General features: G+C 44.5%; 1 protein-coding gene across 4 annotated transcripts in view; it reads right to left on the bottom strand.

Annotated features, from left to right (window-relative positions):
• Window positions 1-18193, bottom strand: part of LOC124148111 — a 67056-nt gene that overhangs the window by 8407 nt on the left and 40456 nt on the right. For all 4 annotated transcript variants that reach the window (XM_048387466.1, XM_048387465.1, XM_048387463.1 and 1 more), the window contains exons 7-8: window positions 1373-1453; window positions 202-331 (exon numbers count right to left, since the gene is read on the bottom strand). In XM_048387466.1, coding sequence (XP_048243423.1) covers window positions 202-331; window positions 1373-1453 — 211 coding nt within the window. The remainder of the gene's footprint in view (window positions 1-201; window positions 332-1372; window positions 1454-18193) is intronic.

Genomic DNA, 18193 nt, shown 5'->3' with positions numbered 1-18193 from the left:
TTTGCAGAATAATTGAAATAATGTCTCCAACATCAAAGGTATCCATGTTGCACCGGCGAAAAAAGTCCCACTTCCGGTTATCTAATTTGCATATCTAATTTGCATACTTATGTCATTGGGGTATGACATACATGTTTTTATGTCATAAGCTTATGTCATGGATAAATGCTTTAGTTAAATGATATAAGGGTTTCTACCTACCGTGTTGCGTTACATTAATCCAGTCAGTCTCCGTGGTTAGACAGGGGAAGCAGCGCCTGGACGTGTTTGATGTCTTCTGATAACACAGGCATCGACCACGCGTCCACCTGTAGGAGTCTTTCGGTTGTATCTGCAGAACGTATGTCAAGTTTTCAGAAAAAAGGTCACTTAATCTTGGTAGGAGTCAGACAGTGGATTTTTACGCCGCTTCTAGCATTTTTTGAGACACGTTACGGCAGTGGACACAAAGAATGGGCTGCAGATTTTGTTCCCATTTTGGGGACTGAACTAGGGTCTTCGTCGAGACGCGCCACTGCTTTGGCCACTAGGCCACCCCCCACCACCCGTGAAGACGCGGGGTAGAATACGTCTTCAGCAACCAATGCTCGCCGTAAAAGGCGACTATGCTTGTCGTAAGAGCCGACGAACGGGATAGGGTGGTCATGCTCGCTGACCTGGTTGATACATGTCATCGTATCCCAAATTGCGTGGTTCGATGCTCATAATATCAATCACTGAATTGTCTGGTCCAGACTCGAGTACTTACAGACCGCTTTCATATAGCTGGAATATTACTGAGTGCGGCGTTAAACAACAAACAAACGTACGGTAATTAGTTTGCAGGCTGTGAAACGTTTAATAAAACGAAAGAGGTGGGTGGCTGTTTTCAAGGAAAAGGAAGTCGACTAAGAGATTTTACATGCGCCTCAGATAATTGATAAAGTGGCTGTGAGTAAGTGAGTGTGGTTTTACGCCGCTTTTAGCAATATTTCAGCAATATCACGGCAGGGACACCAGAAATGGGCTTCACTCATTGTACCCATATCGGGAATCGAACCCGGGTCTTCGGTAGGACGAGTAAAAGCTTTAACCACTAGACCCTACGCCGCTTTCAACAGTATGCTGGTGAATGAGTGAATAGGGTTTTGTACCGCTTGTCGCAATATTCCAGAAATGGGCTTCACAAATTGTACCCATATCAGGAATCGAACCTGGTCTTCGGAGTAATGAGCCAACGATTTAACCAACAGTGAGTGAGTTGGGTTTAAGGCGGCTTTAGACAGTATTCCAGTGATATCACGGCGTGTCAGTTTAATGCGGGAGGCTCCTCCAACACATACAATGACATATAAATATCACCTTTACATTACAATTCAAGAGCAGAACTCACCCGAATTTTGTAACTATCTGCCTGAAGCTCAAAGAACGTGAGGGCGATGGAACTAGCATTCTCGGTAGGTTGGTGGATTATCTTTAAATAAAATAAATCACATGATTAGGTCAGCCAAGTTAGTGAATGAGTTGGGTTCTAACGCCGTTTTGAACACTTTTTCAGCTTTTATTTCACGGCGTGTGGGGGAAAAGACCCCCCAAAAACGACAGTCATCGACTTGTCACTTTGGCTAAACCCACAAACAAGAGCACTGCTCTGACAAACCTAGAAACACAATCAGGACAAAAGAATGAGTTGGGTTCTAACGCCGTTTTGAACACTTTTTCAGCTTTTATTTCACGGCGTGTGGGGGAAAAGACCCCCCAAAAACGACAGTCATCGACTTGTCACTTTGGCTAAACCCACAAACAAGAGCACTGCTCTGACAAACCTAGAAACACAATCAGGACAAAAGAATGAGTTGGGTTCTAACGCCGTTTTGAACACTTTTTCAGCTTTTATTTCACGGCGTGTGGGGGAAAAGACCCCCCAAAAACGACAGTCATCGACTTGTCACTTTGGCTAAACCCACAAACAAGAGCACTGCTCTGACAAACCTAGAAACACAATCAGGACAAAAGAATGAGTTGGGTTCTAACGCCGTTTTGAACACTTTTTCAGCTTTTATTTCACGGCGTGTGGGGGAAAAGACCCCCCAAAAACGACAGTCATCGACTTGTCACTTTGGCTAAACCCACAAACAAGAGCACTGCTCTGACAAACCTAGAAACACAATCAGGACAAAAGAATGAGTTGGGTTCTAACGCCGTTTTGAACACTTTTTCAGCTTTTATTTCACGGCGTGTGGGGGAAAAGACCCCCCAAAAACGACAGTCATCGACTTGTCACTTTGGCTAAACCCACAAACAAGAGCACTGCTCTGACAAACCTAGAAACACAATCAGGACAAAAGAATGAGTTGGGTTCTAACGCCGTTTTGAACACTTTTTCAGCTTTTATTTCACGGCGTGTGGGGGAAAAGACCCCCAAAAAACGACAGTCATCGACTTGTCACTTTGGCTAAACCCACAAACAAGAGCACTGCTCTGACAAACCTAGAAACACAATCAGGACAAAAGAGTGAGTTGGGTTCTAACGCCGTTTTGAACACTTTTTCAGCTTTTATTTCACGGCGTGTGGGGGAAAAGACCCCCCCAAAACGACAGTCATCGACTTGTCACTTTGGCTAAACCCACAAACAAGAGCACTGCTCTGACAAACCTAGAAACACAATCAGGACAAAAGAATGAGTTGGGTTCTAACGCCGTTTTGAACACTTTTTCAGCTTTTATTTCACGGCGTGTGGGGGAAAAGACCCCCCAAAAACGACAGTCATCGACTTGTCACTTTGGCTAAACCCACAAACAAGAGCACTGCTCTGACAAACCTAGAAACACAATCAGGACAAAAGAATGAGTTGGGTTCTAACGCCGTTTTGAACACTTTTTCAGCTTTTATTTCACGGCGTGTGGGGGAAAAGACCCCCCAAAAAACGACAGTCATCGACTTGTCACTTTGGCTAAAACCCACAAACAAGAGCACTGCTCTGACAAACCTAGAAACACAATCAGGACAAAAGAATGAGTTGGGTTCTAACGCCGTTTTGAACACTTTTTCAGCTTTTATTTCACGGCGTGTGGGGGAAAAGACCCCCCAAAAACGACAGTCATCGACTTGTCACTTTGGCTAAACCCACAAACAAGAGCACTGCTCTGACAAACCTAGAAACACAATCAGGACAAAAGAATGAGTTGGGTTCTAACGCCGTTTTGAACACTTTTTCAGCTTTTATTTCACGGCGTGTGGGGGAAAAGACCCCCAAAAAACGACAGTCATCGACTTGTCACTTTGGCTAAACCCACAAACAAGAGCACTGCTCTGACAAACCTAGAAACACAATCAGGACAAAAGAGTGAGTTGGGTTCTAACGCCGTTTTGAACACTTTTTCAGCTTTTATTTCACGGCGTGTGGGGGAAAAGACCCCCCCAAAAACGACAGTCATCGACTTGTCACTTTGGCTAAACCCACAAACAAGAGCACTGCTCTGACAAACCTAGAAACACAATCAGGACAAAAGAATGAGTTGGGTTCTAACGCCGTTTTGAACACTTTTTCAGCTTTTATTTCACGGCGTGTGGGGGAAAAGACCCCCCCAAAAACGACAGTCATCGACTTGTCACTTTGGCTAAAACCCACAAACAAGAGCACTGCTCTGACAAACCTAGAAACACAATCAGGACAAAAGAATGAGTTGGGTTTCTAACGCCGTTTTGAACACTTTTTCAGCTTTTATTTCACGGCGTGTGGGGGAAAAGACCCCCCAAAAACGACAGTCATCGACTTGTCACTTTGGCTAAACCCACAAACAAGAGCACTGCTCTGACAAACCTAGAAACACAATCAGGACAAAAGAATGAGTTGGGTTCTAACGCCGTTTTGAACACTTTTTCAGCTTTTATTTCACGGCGTGTGGGGGAAAAGACCCCCCAAAAACGACAGTCATCGACTTGTCACTTTGGCTAAACCCACAAACAAGAGCACTGCTCTGACAAACCTAGAAACACAATCAGGACAAAAGAATGAGTTGGGTTCTAACGCCGTTTTGAACACTTTTTCAGCTTTTATTTCACGGCGTGTGGGGGGAAAAGACCCCCCAAAAACGACAGTCATCGACTTGTCACTTTGGCTAAACCCACAAACAAGAGCACTGCTCTGACAAACCTAGAAACACAATCAGGACAAAAGAATGAGTTGGGTTCTAACGCCCGTTTTGAACACTTTTTCAGCTTTTATTTCACGGCGTGTGGGGGAAAAGACCCCCCCAAAACGACAGTCATCGACTTGTCACTTTGGCTAAACCCACAAACAAGAGCACTGCTCTGACAAACCTAGAAACACAATCAGGACAAAAGAATGAGTTGGATCTAACGCCGTTTTGAACACATTTTTCAGCTTTTATTTCACGGCGTGTGGGGGAAAAGACCCCCAAAAAACGACAGTCATCGACTTGTCACTTGGCTAAACCCACAAACAAGAGCACTGCTCTGACAAACCTAGAAACACAATCAGGACAAAAGAATGAGTTGGGTTCTAACGCCGTTTTGAACACTTTTTCAGCTTTTATTTCACGGCGTGTGGGGGAAAAGACCCCCAAAAACGACAGTCATCGACTTGTCACTTTGGCTAAACCCACAAACAAGAGCACTGCTCTGACAAACCTAGAAACACAATCAGGACAAAAGAATGAGTTGGGTTCTAACGCCGTTTTGAACACTTTTTCAGCTTTTATTTCACGGCGTGTGGGGGAAAAGACCCCCCAAAAACGACAGTCATCGACTTGTCACTTTGGCTAAACCCACAAACAAGAGCACTGCTCTGACAAACCTAGAAACACAATCAGGACAAAAGAATGAGTTGGGTTCTAACGCCGTTTTGCAACACTTTTTCAGCTTTTATTTCACGGCGTGTGGGGGAAAAGACCCCCCAAAAACGACAGTCATCGACTTGTCACTTTGGCTAAACCCACAAACAAGAGCACTGCTCTGACAAACCTAGAAACACAATCAGGACAAAAGAATGAGTTGGGTTCTAACGCCGTTTTGAACACTTTTTCAGCTTTTATTTCACGGCGTGTGGGGGAAAAGACCCCCCAAAAACGACAGTCATCGACTTGTCACTTTGGCTAAACCCACAAACAAGAGCACTGCTCTGACAAACCTAGAAACACAATCAGGACAAAAGAATGAGTTGGGTTCTAACGCCGTTTTGAACACTTTTTCAGCTTTTATTTCACGGCGTGTGGGGGAAAAGACCCCCCAAAAACGACAGTCATCGACTTGTCACTTTGGCTAAACCCACAAACAAGAGCACTGCTCTGACAAACCTAGAAACACAATCAGGACAAAAGAATGAGTTGGGTTCTAACGCCGTTTTGAACACTTTTTCAGCTTTTATTTCACGGCGTGTGGGGGAAAAGACCCCCCAAAAGACGACAGTCATCGACTTGTCACTTTGGCTAAACCCACAAACAAGAGCACTGCTCTGACAAACCTAGAAACACAATCAGGACAAAAGAATGAGTTGGGTTCTAACGCCGTTTTGAACACTTTTTCAGCTTTTATTTCACGGCGTGTGGGGGAAAAGACCCCCCAATAACGACAGTCATCGACTTGTCACTTTGGCTAAACCCACAAACAAGAGCACTGCTCTGACAAACTAGAAACACAATCAGGACAAAAGAATGAGTTGGGTTCTAACGCCGTTTTGAACACTTTTCAGCTTTTATTTCACGGCGTGTGGGGGAAAAGACCCCCAAAAAACGACAGTCATCGACTTGTCACTTTGGCTAAACCCACAAACAAGAGCACTGCTCTGACAAACCTAGAAACACAATCAGGACAAAAGAAGTGAGTTGGGTTCTAACGCCGTTTTGAACACTTTTTCAGCTTTTATTTCACGGCGTGTGGGGGAAAAGACCCCCCAAAAAACGACAGTCATCGACTTGTCACTTTGGCTAAACCCACAAACAAGAGCACTGCTCTGACAAACCTAGAAACACAATCAGGACAAAAGAATGAGTTGGGTTCTAACGCCGTTTTGAACACTTTTTCAGCTTTTATTTCACGGCGTGTGGGGAAAAGACCCCCAAAAAACGACAGTCATCGACTTGTCACTTTGGCTAAACCCACAAACAAGAGCACTGCTCTGACAAACCTAGAAACACAATCAGGACAAAAGAATGAGTTGGGTTCTAACGCCGTTTTGAACACTTTTTCAGCTTTTATTTCACGGCGTGTGGGGGAAAAGACCCCCCAAAAACGACAGTCATCGACTTGTCACTTTGGCTAAACCCACAAACAAGAGCACTGCTCTGACAAACCTAGAAACACAATCAGGACAAAAGAATGAGTTGGGTTCTAACGCCGTTTTGAACACTTTTTCAGCTTTTATTTCACGGCGTGTGGGGAAAAGACCCCCCAAAAAACGACAGTCATCGACTTGTCACTTTGGCTAAACCCACAAACAAGAGCACTGCTCTGACAAACCTAGAAACACAATCAGGACAAAAGAATGAGTTGGGTTCTAACGCCGTTTTGAACACTTTTTCAGCTTTTATTTCACGGCGTGTGGGGGAAAAGACCCCCCAAAAACGACAGTCATCGACTTGTCACTTTGGCTAAACCCACAAACAAGAGCACTGCTCTGACAAACCTAGAAACACAATCAGGACAAAAGAATGAGTTGGGTTCTAACGCCGTTTTGAACACTTTTTCAGCTTTTATTTCACGGCGTGTGGGGAAAAGACCCCCCAAAGACGACAGTCATCGACTTGTCACTTTGGCTAAACCCACAAACAAGAGCACTGCTCTGACAAACCTAGAAACACAATCAGGACAAAAGAATGAGTTGGGTTCTAACGCCGTTTTGAACACTTTTCAGCTTTTATTTCACGGCGTGTGGGGGAAAAGACCCCCAAAAAACGACAGTCATTCGACTTGTCACTTTGGCTAAACCCACAAACAAGAGCACTGCTCTGACAAACCTAGAAACACAATCAGGACAAAAGAGTGAGTTGGGTTCTAACGCCGTTTTGAAAACTTTTTCAGCTTTTATTTCACGGCGTGTGGGGGAAAAGACCCCCCAAAACGACAGTCATCGACTTGTCACTTTGGCTAAACCCACAAACAAGAGCACTGCTCTGACAAACCTAGAAACACAATCAGGACAAAAGAATGAGTTGGGTTCTAACGCCGTTTTGAACACTTTTTCAGCTTTTATTTCACGGCGTGTGGGGGAAAAGACCCCCCAAAAACGACAGTCATCGACTTGTCACTTTGGCTAAACCCACAAACAAGAGCACTGCTCTGACAAACCTAGAAACACAATCAGGACAAAAGAATGGAGTTTGGGTTCTAACGCCGTTTTGAACACTTTTTCAGCTTTTATTTCACGGCGTGTGGGGGAAAAGACCCCCCAAAAACGACAGTCATCGACTTGTCACTTTGGCTAAACCCACAAACAAGAGCACTGCTCTGACAAACCTAGAAACACAATCAGGACAAAAGAATGAGTTGGGTTCTAACGCCGTTTTGAACACTTTTTCAGCTTTTATTTCACGGCGTGTGGGGGAAAAGACCCCCAAAAAACGACAGTCATCGACTTGTCACTTTGGCTAAACCCACAAACAAGAGCACTGCTCTGACAAACCTAGAAACACAATCAGGACAAAAGAATGAGTTGGGTTCTAACGCCGTTTTGAACACTTTTTTCAGCTTTTATTTCACGGCGTGTGGGGGAAAAGACCCCCCCAAAACGACAGTCATCGACTTGTCACTTTGGCTAAACCCACAAACAAGAGCACTGCTCTAAAAAACCTAGAAACACAATCAGGACAAAAGAATGAGTTGGGTTCTAACGCCGTTTTGAACACTTTTTCAGCTTTTATTTCACGGCGTGTGGGGGAAAAGACCCCCCAAAAACGACAGTCATCGACTTGTCACTTTGGCTAAACCCACAAACAAGAGCACTGCTCTGACAAACCTAGAAACACAATCAGGACAAAAGAATGAGTTGGATTCTAACGCCGTTTTGAACACTTTTTCAGCTTTTATTTCACGGCGTGTGGGGGAAAAGACCCCCAAAAAACGACAGTCATCGACTTGTCACTTTGGCTAAACCCACAAACAAGAGCACTGCTCTGACAAACCTAGAAACACAATCAGGACAAAAGAATGAGTTGGGTTCTAACGCCGTTTTGAACACTTTTTCAGCTTTTATTTCACGGCGTGTGGGGGAAAAGACCCCCCCAAAAACGACAGTCATCGACTTGTCACTTTGGCTAAACCCACAAACAAGAGCACTGCTCTGACAAACCTAGAAACACAATCAGGACAAAAGAATGAGTTGGGTTCTAATGCCGTTTTGAACACTTTTTCAGCTTTTATTTCACGGCGTGTGGGGGAAAAGACCCCCCAAAAACGACAGTCATCGACTTGTCACTTTGGCTAAACCCACAAACAAGAGCACTGCTCTGACAAACCTAGAAACACAATCAGGACAAAAGAATGAGTTGGGTTCTAACGCCGTTTTGAACACTTTTTCAGCTTTTATTTCACGGCGTGTGGGGGAAAAGACCCCCCAAAAACGACAGTCATCGACTTGTCACTTTGGCTAAACCCACAAACAAGAGCACTGCTCTGACAAACCTAGAAACACAATCAGGACAAAAGAATGAGTTGGGTTCTAACGCCGTTTTGAACACTTTTTCAGCTTTTATTTCACGGCGTGTGGGGGAAAAGACCCCCCAAAGACGACAGTCATCGACTTGTCACTTTGGCTAAACCCACAAACAAGAGCACTGCTCTGACAAACCTAGAAACACAATCAGGACAAAAGAATGAGTTGGGTTCTAACGCCGTTTTGAACACTTTTTCAGCTTTTATTTCACGGCGTGTGGGGGAAAAGACCCCCCAAAAACGACAGTCATCGACTTGTCACTTTGCTAAACCCACAAACAAGAGCACTGCTCTGACAAACCTAGAAACACAATCAGGACAAAAGAATGAGTTGGGTTCTAACGCCGTTTTGAACACTTTTTCAGCTTTTATTTCACGGCGTGTGGGGGAAAAGACCCCCCAAAAAACGACAGTCATCGACTTGTCACTTTGGCTAAACCCACAAACAAGAGCACTGCTCTGACAAACCTAGAAACACAATCAGGACAAAAGAATGAGTTGGGTTCTAACGCCGTTTTGAACACTTTTTCAGCTTTTATTTCACGGCGTGTGGGGGGAAAAGACCCCCAAAAAAACGACAGTCATCGACTTGTCACTTTGGCTAAACCCACAAACAAGAGCACTGCTCTGACAAACCTAGAAACACAATCAGGGACAAAAGAATGAGTTGGGGTTCTAACCGCCGTTTTGAACACTTTTTCAGCTTTTATTTCACGGCGTGTGGGGGAAAAGACCCCCCAAAAACGACAGTCATCGACTTGTCACTTTGGCTAAACCCACAAACAAGAGCACTGCTCTGACAAACCTAGAAACACAATCAGGACAAAAGAGTGAGTTGGGTTCTAACGCCGTTTTGAACACTTTTTCAGCTTTTATTTCACGGCGTGTGGGGGAAAAGACCCCCAAAAAACGACAGTCATCGACTTGTCACTTTGGCTAAACCCACAAACAAGAGCACTGCTCTGACAAACCTAGAAACACAATCAGGACAAAAGAAGTGAGTTGGGTTCTAACGCCGTTTTGAACACTTTTTTCAGCTTTATTTCACGGCGTGTGGGGGAAAAGACCCCCCAAAAAACGACAGTCATCGGACTTGTCACTTTTGGCTAAACCCACAAACAAGAGCACTGCTCTGACAAACCTAGAAACACAATCAGGACAAAAGAATGAGTTGGGTTCTAACGCGCCGTTTTGAACACTTTTTCAGCTTTTATTTCACGGCGTGTGGGGGAAAAGACCCCCAAAAAACGACAGTCATCGACTTGTCACTTTGGCTAAACCCACAAACAAGAGCACTGCTCTGACAAACCTAGAAACACAATCAGGACAAAAGAATGAGTTGGGTTCTAACGCCGTTTTGAACACTTTTTCAGCTTTTATTTCACGGCGTGTGGGGGAAAAGACCCCCCAAAAACGACAGTCATCGACTTGTCACTTTGGCTAAACCCACAAACAAGAGCACTGCTCTGACAAACCTAGAAACACAATCAGGACAAAAGAATGAGTTGGGTTCTAAACGCCGTTTTGAACACTTTTTCAGCTTTTATTTCACGGCGTGTGGGGGAAAAGACCCCCAAAAACGACAGTCATCGACTTGTCACTTTGGCTAAACCCACAAACAAGAGCACTGCTCTGACAAACCTAGAAACACAATCAGGACAAAAGAATGAGTTGGGTTCTAACGGCCGTTTTGAACACTTTTTCAGCTTTTATTTCACGGCGTGTGGGGGAAAAGACCCCCCAAAAACGACAGTCATCGACTTGTCACTTTGGCTAAACCCACAAACAAGAGCACTGCTCTGACAAACCTAGAAACACAATCAGGACAAAAGAGTGAGTTGGGTTCTAACGCCGTTTTGAACACTTTTTCAGCTTTTATTTCACGGCGTGTGGGGGAAAAGACCCCCCAAAAAACGACAGTCATCGACTTGTCACTTTGGCTAAACCCACAAACAAGAGCACTGCTCTGACAAACCTAGAAACACAATCAGGACAAAAGAATGAGTTGGGTTCTAACGCCGTTTTGAACACTTTTTCAGCTTTTATTTCACGGCGTGTGGGGGAAAAGACCCCCCAAAAACGACAGTCATCGACTTGTCACTTTGGCTAAACCCACAAACAAGAGCACTGCTCTGACAAACCTAGAAACACAATCAGGACAAAAGAGTGAGTTGGGTTCTAAACGCCGTTTTGAACACTTTTTCAGCTTTTATTTCACGGCGTGTGGGGGAAAAGACCCCCCAAAAAACGACAGTCATCGACTTGTCACTTTGGCTAAACCCACAAACAAGAGCACTGCTCTGACAAACCTAGAAACACAATCAGGACAAAAGAGTGAGTTGGGTTCTAACGCCGTTTTGAACACTTTTTCAGCTTTTATTTCACGGCGTGTGGGGGAAAAGACCCCCCCAAAAACGACAGTCATCGACTTGTCACTTTGGCTAAACCCACAAACAAGAGCACTGCTCTGACAAACCTAGAAACACAATCAGGACAAAAGAATGAGTTGGGTTCTAACGCCGTTTTGAACACTTTTTCAGCTTTTATTTCACGGCGTGTGGGGGAAAAGACCCCCAAAAAACGACAGTCATCGACTTGTCACTTTGGCTAAACCCACAAACAAGAGCACTGCTCTGACAAACCTAGAAACACAATCAGGACAAAAGAGTGAGTTGGGTTCTAACGCCGTTTTGAACACTTTTTCAGCTTTTATTTCACGGCGTGTGGGGGAAAAGACCCCCCAAAAAACGACAGTCATCGACTTGTCACTTTGGCTAAACCCACAAACAAGAGCACTGCTCTGACAAAACCTAGAAACACAATCTGGACAAAAGAAGTGAGTTGGGGTTCTAACGCCGTTTTGAACACTTTTTCAGCTTTTATTTCACGGCGTGTGGGGAAAAGACCCCCCAAAAACGACAGTCCATCGACTTGTCACTTTGGCTAAACCCACAAACAAGAGCACTGCTCTGACAAACCTAGAAACACAATCAGGACAAAAGAATGAGTTGGGTTCTAACGCCGTTTTGAACACTTTTTCAGCTTTTATTTCACGGCGTGTGGGGGAAAAGACCCCCAAAAAACGACAGTCATCGACTTGTCACTTTGGCTAAACCCACAAACAAGAGCACTGCTCTGACAAACCTAGAAACACAATCAGGACAAAAGAATGAGTTGGGTTCTAACGCCGTTTTGAACACTTTTTCAGCTTTTATTTCACGGCGTGTGGGGGAAAAGACCCCCCAAAAACGACAGTCATCGACTTGTCACTTTGGCTAAACCCACAAACAAGAGCACTGCTCTGACAAACCTAGAAACACAATCAGGACAAAAGAATGAGTTGGGTTCTAACGCCGTTTTGAACACTTTTTCAGCTTTTATTTCACGGCGTGTGGGGGAAAAGACCCCCAAAAAACGACAGTCATCGACTTGTCACTTTGGCTAAACCCACAAACAAGAGCACTGCTCTGACAAACCTAGAAACACAATCAGGACAAAAGAATGAGTTGGGTTCTAACGCCGTTTTGAACACTTTTTCAGCTTTTATTTCACGGCGTGTGGGGGAAAAGACCCCCAAAAACGACAGTCATCGACTTGTCACTTTGGCTAAACCCACAACAAGAGCACTGCTCTGACAAACCTAGAAACACAATCAGGACCAAAAGAGTGAGTTGGGTTCTAACGCCGTTTTGAACACTTTTTCAGCTTTTATTTCACGGCGTGTGGGGGAAAAGACCCCCCAAAAACGACAGTCATCGACTTGTCACTTTGGCTAAACCCACAAACAAGAGCACTGCTCTGACAAACCTAGAAACACAATCAGGACAAAAGAGTGAGTTGGGTTCTAACGCCGTTTTGAACACTTTTTCAGCTTTTATTTCACGGCGTGTGGGGGAAAAGACCCCCCAAAAACGACAGTCATCGACTTGTCACTTTGGCTAAACCCACAAACAAGAGCACTGCTCTGACAAACCTAGAAACACAATCAGGACAAAAGAGTGAGTTGGGTTCTAACGCCGTTTTGAACACTTTTTCAGCTTTTATTTCACGGCGTGTGGGGGAAAAGACCCCCCAAAAACGACAGTCATCGACTTGTCACTTTGGCTAAACCCACAAACAAGAGCACTGCTCTGACAAACCTAGAAACACAATCAGGACAAAAGAGTGAGTTGGGTTCTAACGCCGTTTTGAACACTTTTTCAGCTTTTATTTCACGGCGTGTGGGGGAAAAGACCCCCCAAAAACGACAGTCATCGACTTGTCACTTTGGCTAAACCCACAAACAAGAGCACTGCTCTGACAAACCTAGAAACACAATCAGGACAAAAGAGTGAGTTGGGTTCTAACGCCGTTTTGAACACTTTTTCAGCTTTTATTTCACGGCGTGTGGGGAAAAGACACCCAAAAAACGACAGTCATCGACTTGTCACTTTGGCTAAACCCACAAACAAGAGCACTGCTCTGACAAACCTAGAAACACAATCAGACAAAAGAATGAGTTGGGTTCTAACGCCGTTTTGAACACTTTTTCAGCTTTTATTTCACGGCGTGTGGGGGAAAAGACCCCCAAAAAACGACAGTCATCGACTTGTCACTTTGGCTAAACCCACAAACAAGAGCACTGCTCTGACAAACCTAGAAACACAATCAGGACAAAAGAGTGAGTTTGGGTTCTAACGGCCGTTTTGAACACTTTTTCAGCTTTTATTTCACGGCGTGTGGGGGAAAAGACCCCCCAAAAACGACAGTCATCGACTTGTCACTTTGGCTAGAACCCACAAACAAGAGCACTGCTCTGACAAACCTAGAAACACAATCAGGACAAAAGAATGAGTTGGGTTCTAACGCCGTTTTGAACACTTTTTCAGCTTTTATTTCACGGCGTGTGGGGGAAAAGACCCCCAAAAAACGACAGTCATCGACTTGTCACTTTGGCTAAACCCACAAACAAGAGCACTGCTCTGACAAACCTAGAAACACAATCAGGACAAAAGAGTGAGTTGGGTTCTAACGCCGTTTTGAACACTTTTTTCAGCTTTTATTTCACGGCGTGTGGGGAAAAGACCCCCCAAAAAACGACAGTCATCGACTTGTCACTTTGGCTAAACCCACAAACAAGAGCACTGCTCTGACAAACCTAGAAACACAATCAGGACAAAAGAATGAGTTGGGTTCTAACGCCGTTTTTGAACACTTTTTCAGCTTTTATTTCACGGCGTGTGGGGGAAAAGACCCCCCAAAAACGACAGTCATCGACTTGTCACTTTGGCTAAACCCACAAACAAGAGCACTGCTCTGACAAACCTAGAAACACAATCAGGACAAAAGAATGAGTTGGGTTCTAACGCCGTTTTGAACACTTTTTCAGCTTTTATTTCACGGCGTGTGGGGGAAAAGACCCCCCAAAAACGACAGTCATCGACTTGTCACTTTGGCTAAACCCACAAACAAGAGCACTGCTCTGACAAACCTAGAAACACAATCAGGACAAAAGAATGAGTTGGGTTCTAACGCCGTTTTGAACACTTTTTCAGCTTTTATTTCACGGCGTGTGGGGGAAAAGACCCCCAAAAACGACAGTCATCGACTTGTCACTTTGGCTAAACCCACAAACAAGAGCACTGCTCTGACAAACCTAGAAACACAATCAGGACAAAAGAATGAGTTGGGTTCTAACGCCGTTTTGAACACTTTTTCAGCTTTTATTTCACGGCGTGTGGGGGAAAAGACCCCCAAAAACGACAGTCATCGACTTGTCACTTTGGCTAAACCCACAAACAAGAGCACTGCTCTGACAAACCTAGAAACACAATCAGGACAAAAGAGTGAGTTGGGTTCTAACGCCGTTTTGAACACTTTTTCAGCTTTTATTTCACGGCGTGTGGGGGAAAAGACCCCCAAAAACGACAGTCATCGACTTGTCACTTTGGCTAAACCCACAAACAAGAGCACTGCTCTGACAAACCTAGAAACACAATCAGGACAAAAGAGTGAGTTGGGTTCTAACGCCGTTTTGAACACTTTTTCAGCTTTTATTTCACGGCGTGTGTGGGGAAAAGACCCCCCAAAAACGACAGTCATCGACTTGTCACTTTGGCTAAACCCACAAACAAGAGCACTGCTCTGACAAACCTAGAAACACAATCAGGACAAAAGAATGAGTTGGGTTCTAACGCCGTTTTGAACACTTTTTCAGCTTTTATTTCACGGCGTGTGGGGGAAAAGACCCCCAAAAAACGACAGTCATCGACTTGTCACTTTGGCTAAACCCACAAACAAGAGCACTGCTCTGACAAACCTAGAAACACAATCAGGACAAAAGAATGAGTTGGGTTCTAACGCCGTTTTGAACACTTTTTCAGCTTTTATTTCACGGCGTGTGGGGGAAAAGACCCCCAAAAAACGACAGTCATCGACTTGTCACTTTGGCTAAACCCACAAACAAGAGCACTGCTCTGACAAACCTAGAAACACAATCAGGACAAAAGAATGAGTTGGGTTCTAACGCCGTTTTGAACACTTTTTCAGCTTTTATTTCACGGCGTGTGGGGGAAAAGACCCCCCAAAAACGACAGTCATCGACTTGTCACTTTGGCTAAACCCACAAACAAGAGCACTGCTCTGACAAACCTAGAAACACAATCAGGACAAAAGAATGAGTTGGGTTCTAACGCCGTTTTGAACACTTTTTCAGCTTTTATTTCACGGCGTGTGGGGGAAAAGACCCCCCAAAAACGACAGTCATCGACTTGTCACTTTGGCCAACCCACAAACAAGAGCACTGCTCTGACAAACCTAGAAACACAATCAGGACAAAAGAATGAGTTGGGTTCTAACGCCGTTTTGAACACTTTTTCAGCTTTTATTTCACGGCGTGTGGGGGAAAAGACCCCCCAAAGACGACAGTCATCGACTTGTCACTTTGGCTAAACCCACAAACAAGAGCACTGCTCTGACAAACCTAGAAACACAATCAGGACAAAAGAATGAGTTGGGTTCTAACGCCGTTTTGAACACTTTTTCAGCTTTTATTTCACGGCGTGTGGGGGAAAAGACCCCCCAAAAACGACAGTCATCGACTTGTCACTTTGGCTAAACCCACAAACAAGAGCACTGCTCTGACAAACCTAGAAACACAATCAGGACAGAAGAATGAGTTGGGTTCTAACGCCGTTTTGAACACTTTTTCAGCTTTTATTTCACGGCGTGTGGGGGAAAAGACCCCCCAAAAACGACAGTCATCGACTTGTCACTTTGGCTAAACCCACAAACAAGAGCACTGCTCTGACAAACCTAGAAACACAATCAGGACAAAAGAATGAGTTGGGTTCTAACGCCGTTTTGAACATTTTTCAGCTTTTATTTCACGGCGTGTGGGGGAAAAGACCCCCCAAAGACGACAGTCATCGACTTGTCACTTTGGCTAAACCCACAAACAAGAGCACTGCTCTGACAAACCTAGAAACACAATCAGGACAAAAGAGTGAGTTGGGTTCTAACGCCGTTTTGAACACTTTTTCAGCTTTTATTTCACGGCGTGTGGGGGAAAAGACCCCCCAAAAACGACAGTCATCGACTTGTCACTTTGGCTAAACCCACAAACAAGAGCACTGCTCTGACAAACCTAGAAACACAATCAGGACAAAAGAATGAGTTGGGTTCTAACGCCGTTTTGAACATTTTTCAGCTTTTATTTCACGGCGTGTGGGGGAAAAGACCCCCCAAAGACGACAGTCATCGACTTGTCACTTTGGCTAAACCCACAAACAAGAGCACTGCTCTGACAAACCTAGAAACACAATCAGGACAAAAGAATGAGTTGGGTTCTAACGCCGTTTTGAACACTTTTTCAGCTTTTATTTCACGGCGTGTGGGGGAAAAGACCCCCCAAAAACGACAGTCATCGACTTGTCACTTTGGCTAAACCCACAAACAAGAGCACTGCTCTGACAAACCTAGAAACACAATCAGGACAGAAGAATGAGTTGGGTTCTAACGCCGTTTTGAACACTTTTTCAGCTTTTATTTCACGGCGTGTGGGGGAAAAGACCCCCCAAAAACGACAGTCATCGACTTGTCACTTTGGCTAAACCCACAAACAAGAGCACTGCTCTGACAAACCTAGAAACACAATCAGGACAAAAGAATGAGTTGGGTTCTAACGCCGTTTTGAACACTTTTTCAGCTTTTATTTCACGGCGTGTGGGGGAAAAGACCCCCCAAAAACGACAGTCATCGACTTGTCACTTTGGCTAAACCCACAAACAAGAGCACTGCTCTGACAAACCTAGAAACACAATCAGGACAAAAGAATGAGTTGGGTTCTAACGCCGTTTTGAACACTTTTTCAGCTTTTATTTCACGGCGTGTGGGGGAAAAGACCCCCCAAAAAACGACAGTCATCGACTTGTCACTTTGGCTAAACCCACAAACAAGAGCACTGCTCTGACAAACCTAGAAACACAATCAGGACAAAAGAATGAGTTGGGTTCTAACGCCGTTTTGAACACTTTTTCAGCTTTTATTTCACGGCGTGTGGGGGAAAAGACCCCCCAAAAACGACAGTCATCGACTTGTCACTTTGGCTAAACCCACAAACAAGAGCACTGCTCTGACAAACCTAGAAACACAATCAGGACAAAAGAATGAGTTGGGTTCTAACGCCGTTTTGAACACTTTTCCAGCTTTTATTTCACGGCGTGTGGGGGAAAAGACACCCAAAAAACGACAGTCATCGACTTGTCACTTTGGCTAAACCCACAAACAAGAGCACTGCTCTGACAAACCTAGAAACACAATCAGGACAAAAGAATGAGTTGGGTTCTAACGCCGTTTTGAACACTTTTTCAGCTTTTATTTCACGGCGTGTGGGGGAAAAGACCCCCAAAAAACGACAGTCATCGACTTGTCACTTTGGCTAAACCCACAAACAAGAGCACTGCTCTGACAAACCTAGAAACACAATCAGGACAAAAGAATGAGTTGGGTTCTAACGCCGTTTTGAACACTTTTTCAGCTTTTATTTCACGGCGTGTGGGGGAAAAGACCCCCCAAAAACGACAGTCATCGACTTGTCACTTTGGCTAAACCCACAAACAAGAGCACTGCTCTGACAAACCTAGAAACACAATCAGGACAAAAGAATGAGTTGGGTTCTAACGCCGTTTTGAACACTTTTTCAGCTTTTATTTCACGGCGTGTGGGGGAAAAGACCCCCCAAAAACGACAGTCATCGACTTGTCACTTTGGCTAAACCCACAAACAAGAGCACTGCTCTGACAAACCTAGAAACACAATCAGGACAAAAGAATGAGTTGGGTTCTAACGCCGTTTTGAACACTTTTTCAGCTTTTATTTCACGGCGTGTGGGGGAAAAGACCCCCCAAAAACGACAGTCATCGACTTGTCACTTTGGCTAAACCCACAAACAAGAGCACTGCTCTGACAAACCTAGAAACACAATCAGGACAAAAGAATGAGTTGGGTTCTAACGCCGTTTTGAACACTTTTTCAGCTTTTATTTCACGGCGTGTGGGGGAAAAG

The sequence above is a fragment of the Haliotis rufescens genome, unplaced genomic scaffold, assembly GCF_023055435.1.
Source record: "Haliotis rufescens isolate VD_foot unplaced genomic scaffold, xgHalRufe1.0.p SCAF_7, whole genome shotgun sequence".
NCBI lineage: Eukaryota > Metazoa > Mollusca > Gastropoda > Lepetellida > Haliotidae > Haliotis > Haliotis rufescens.
This window is presented reverse-complemented; position numbering and strand designations above follow the sequence as displayed.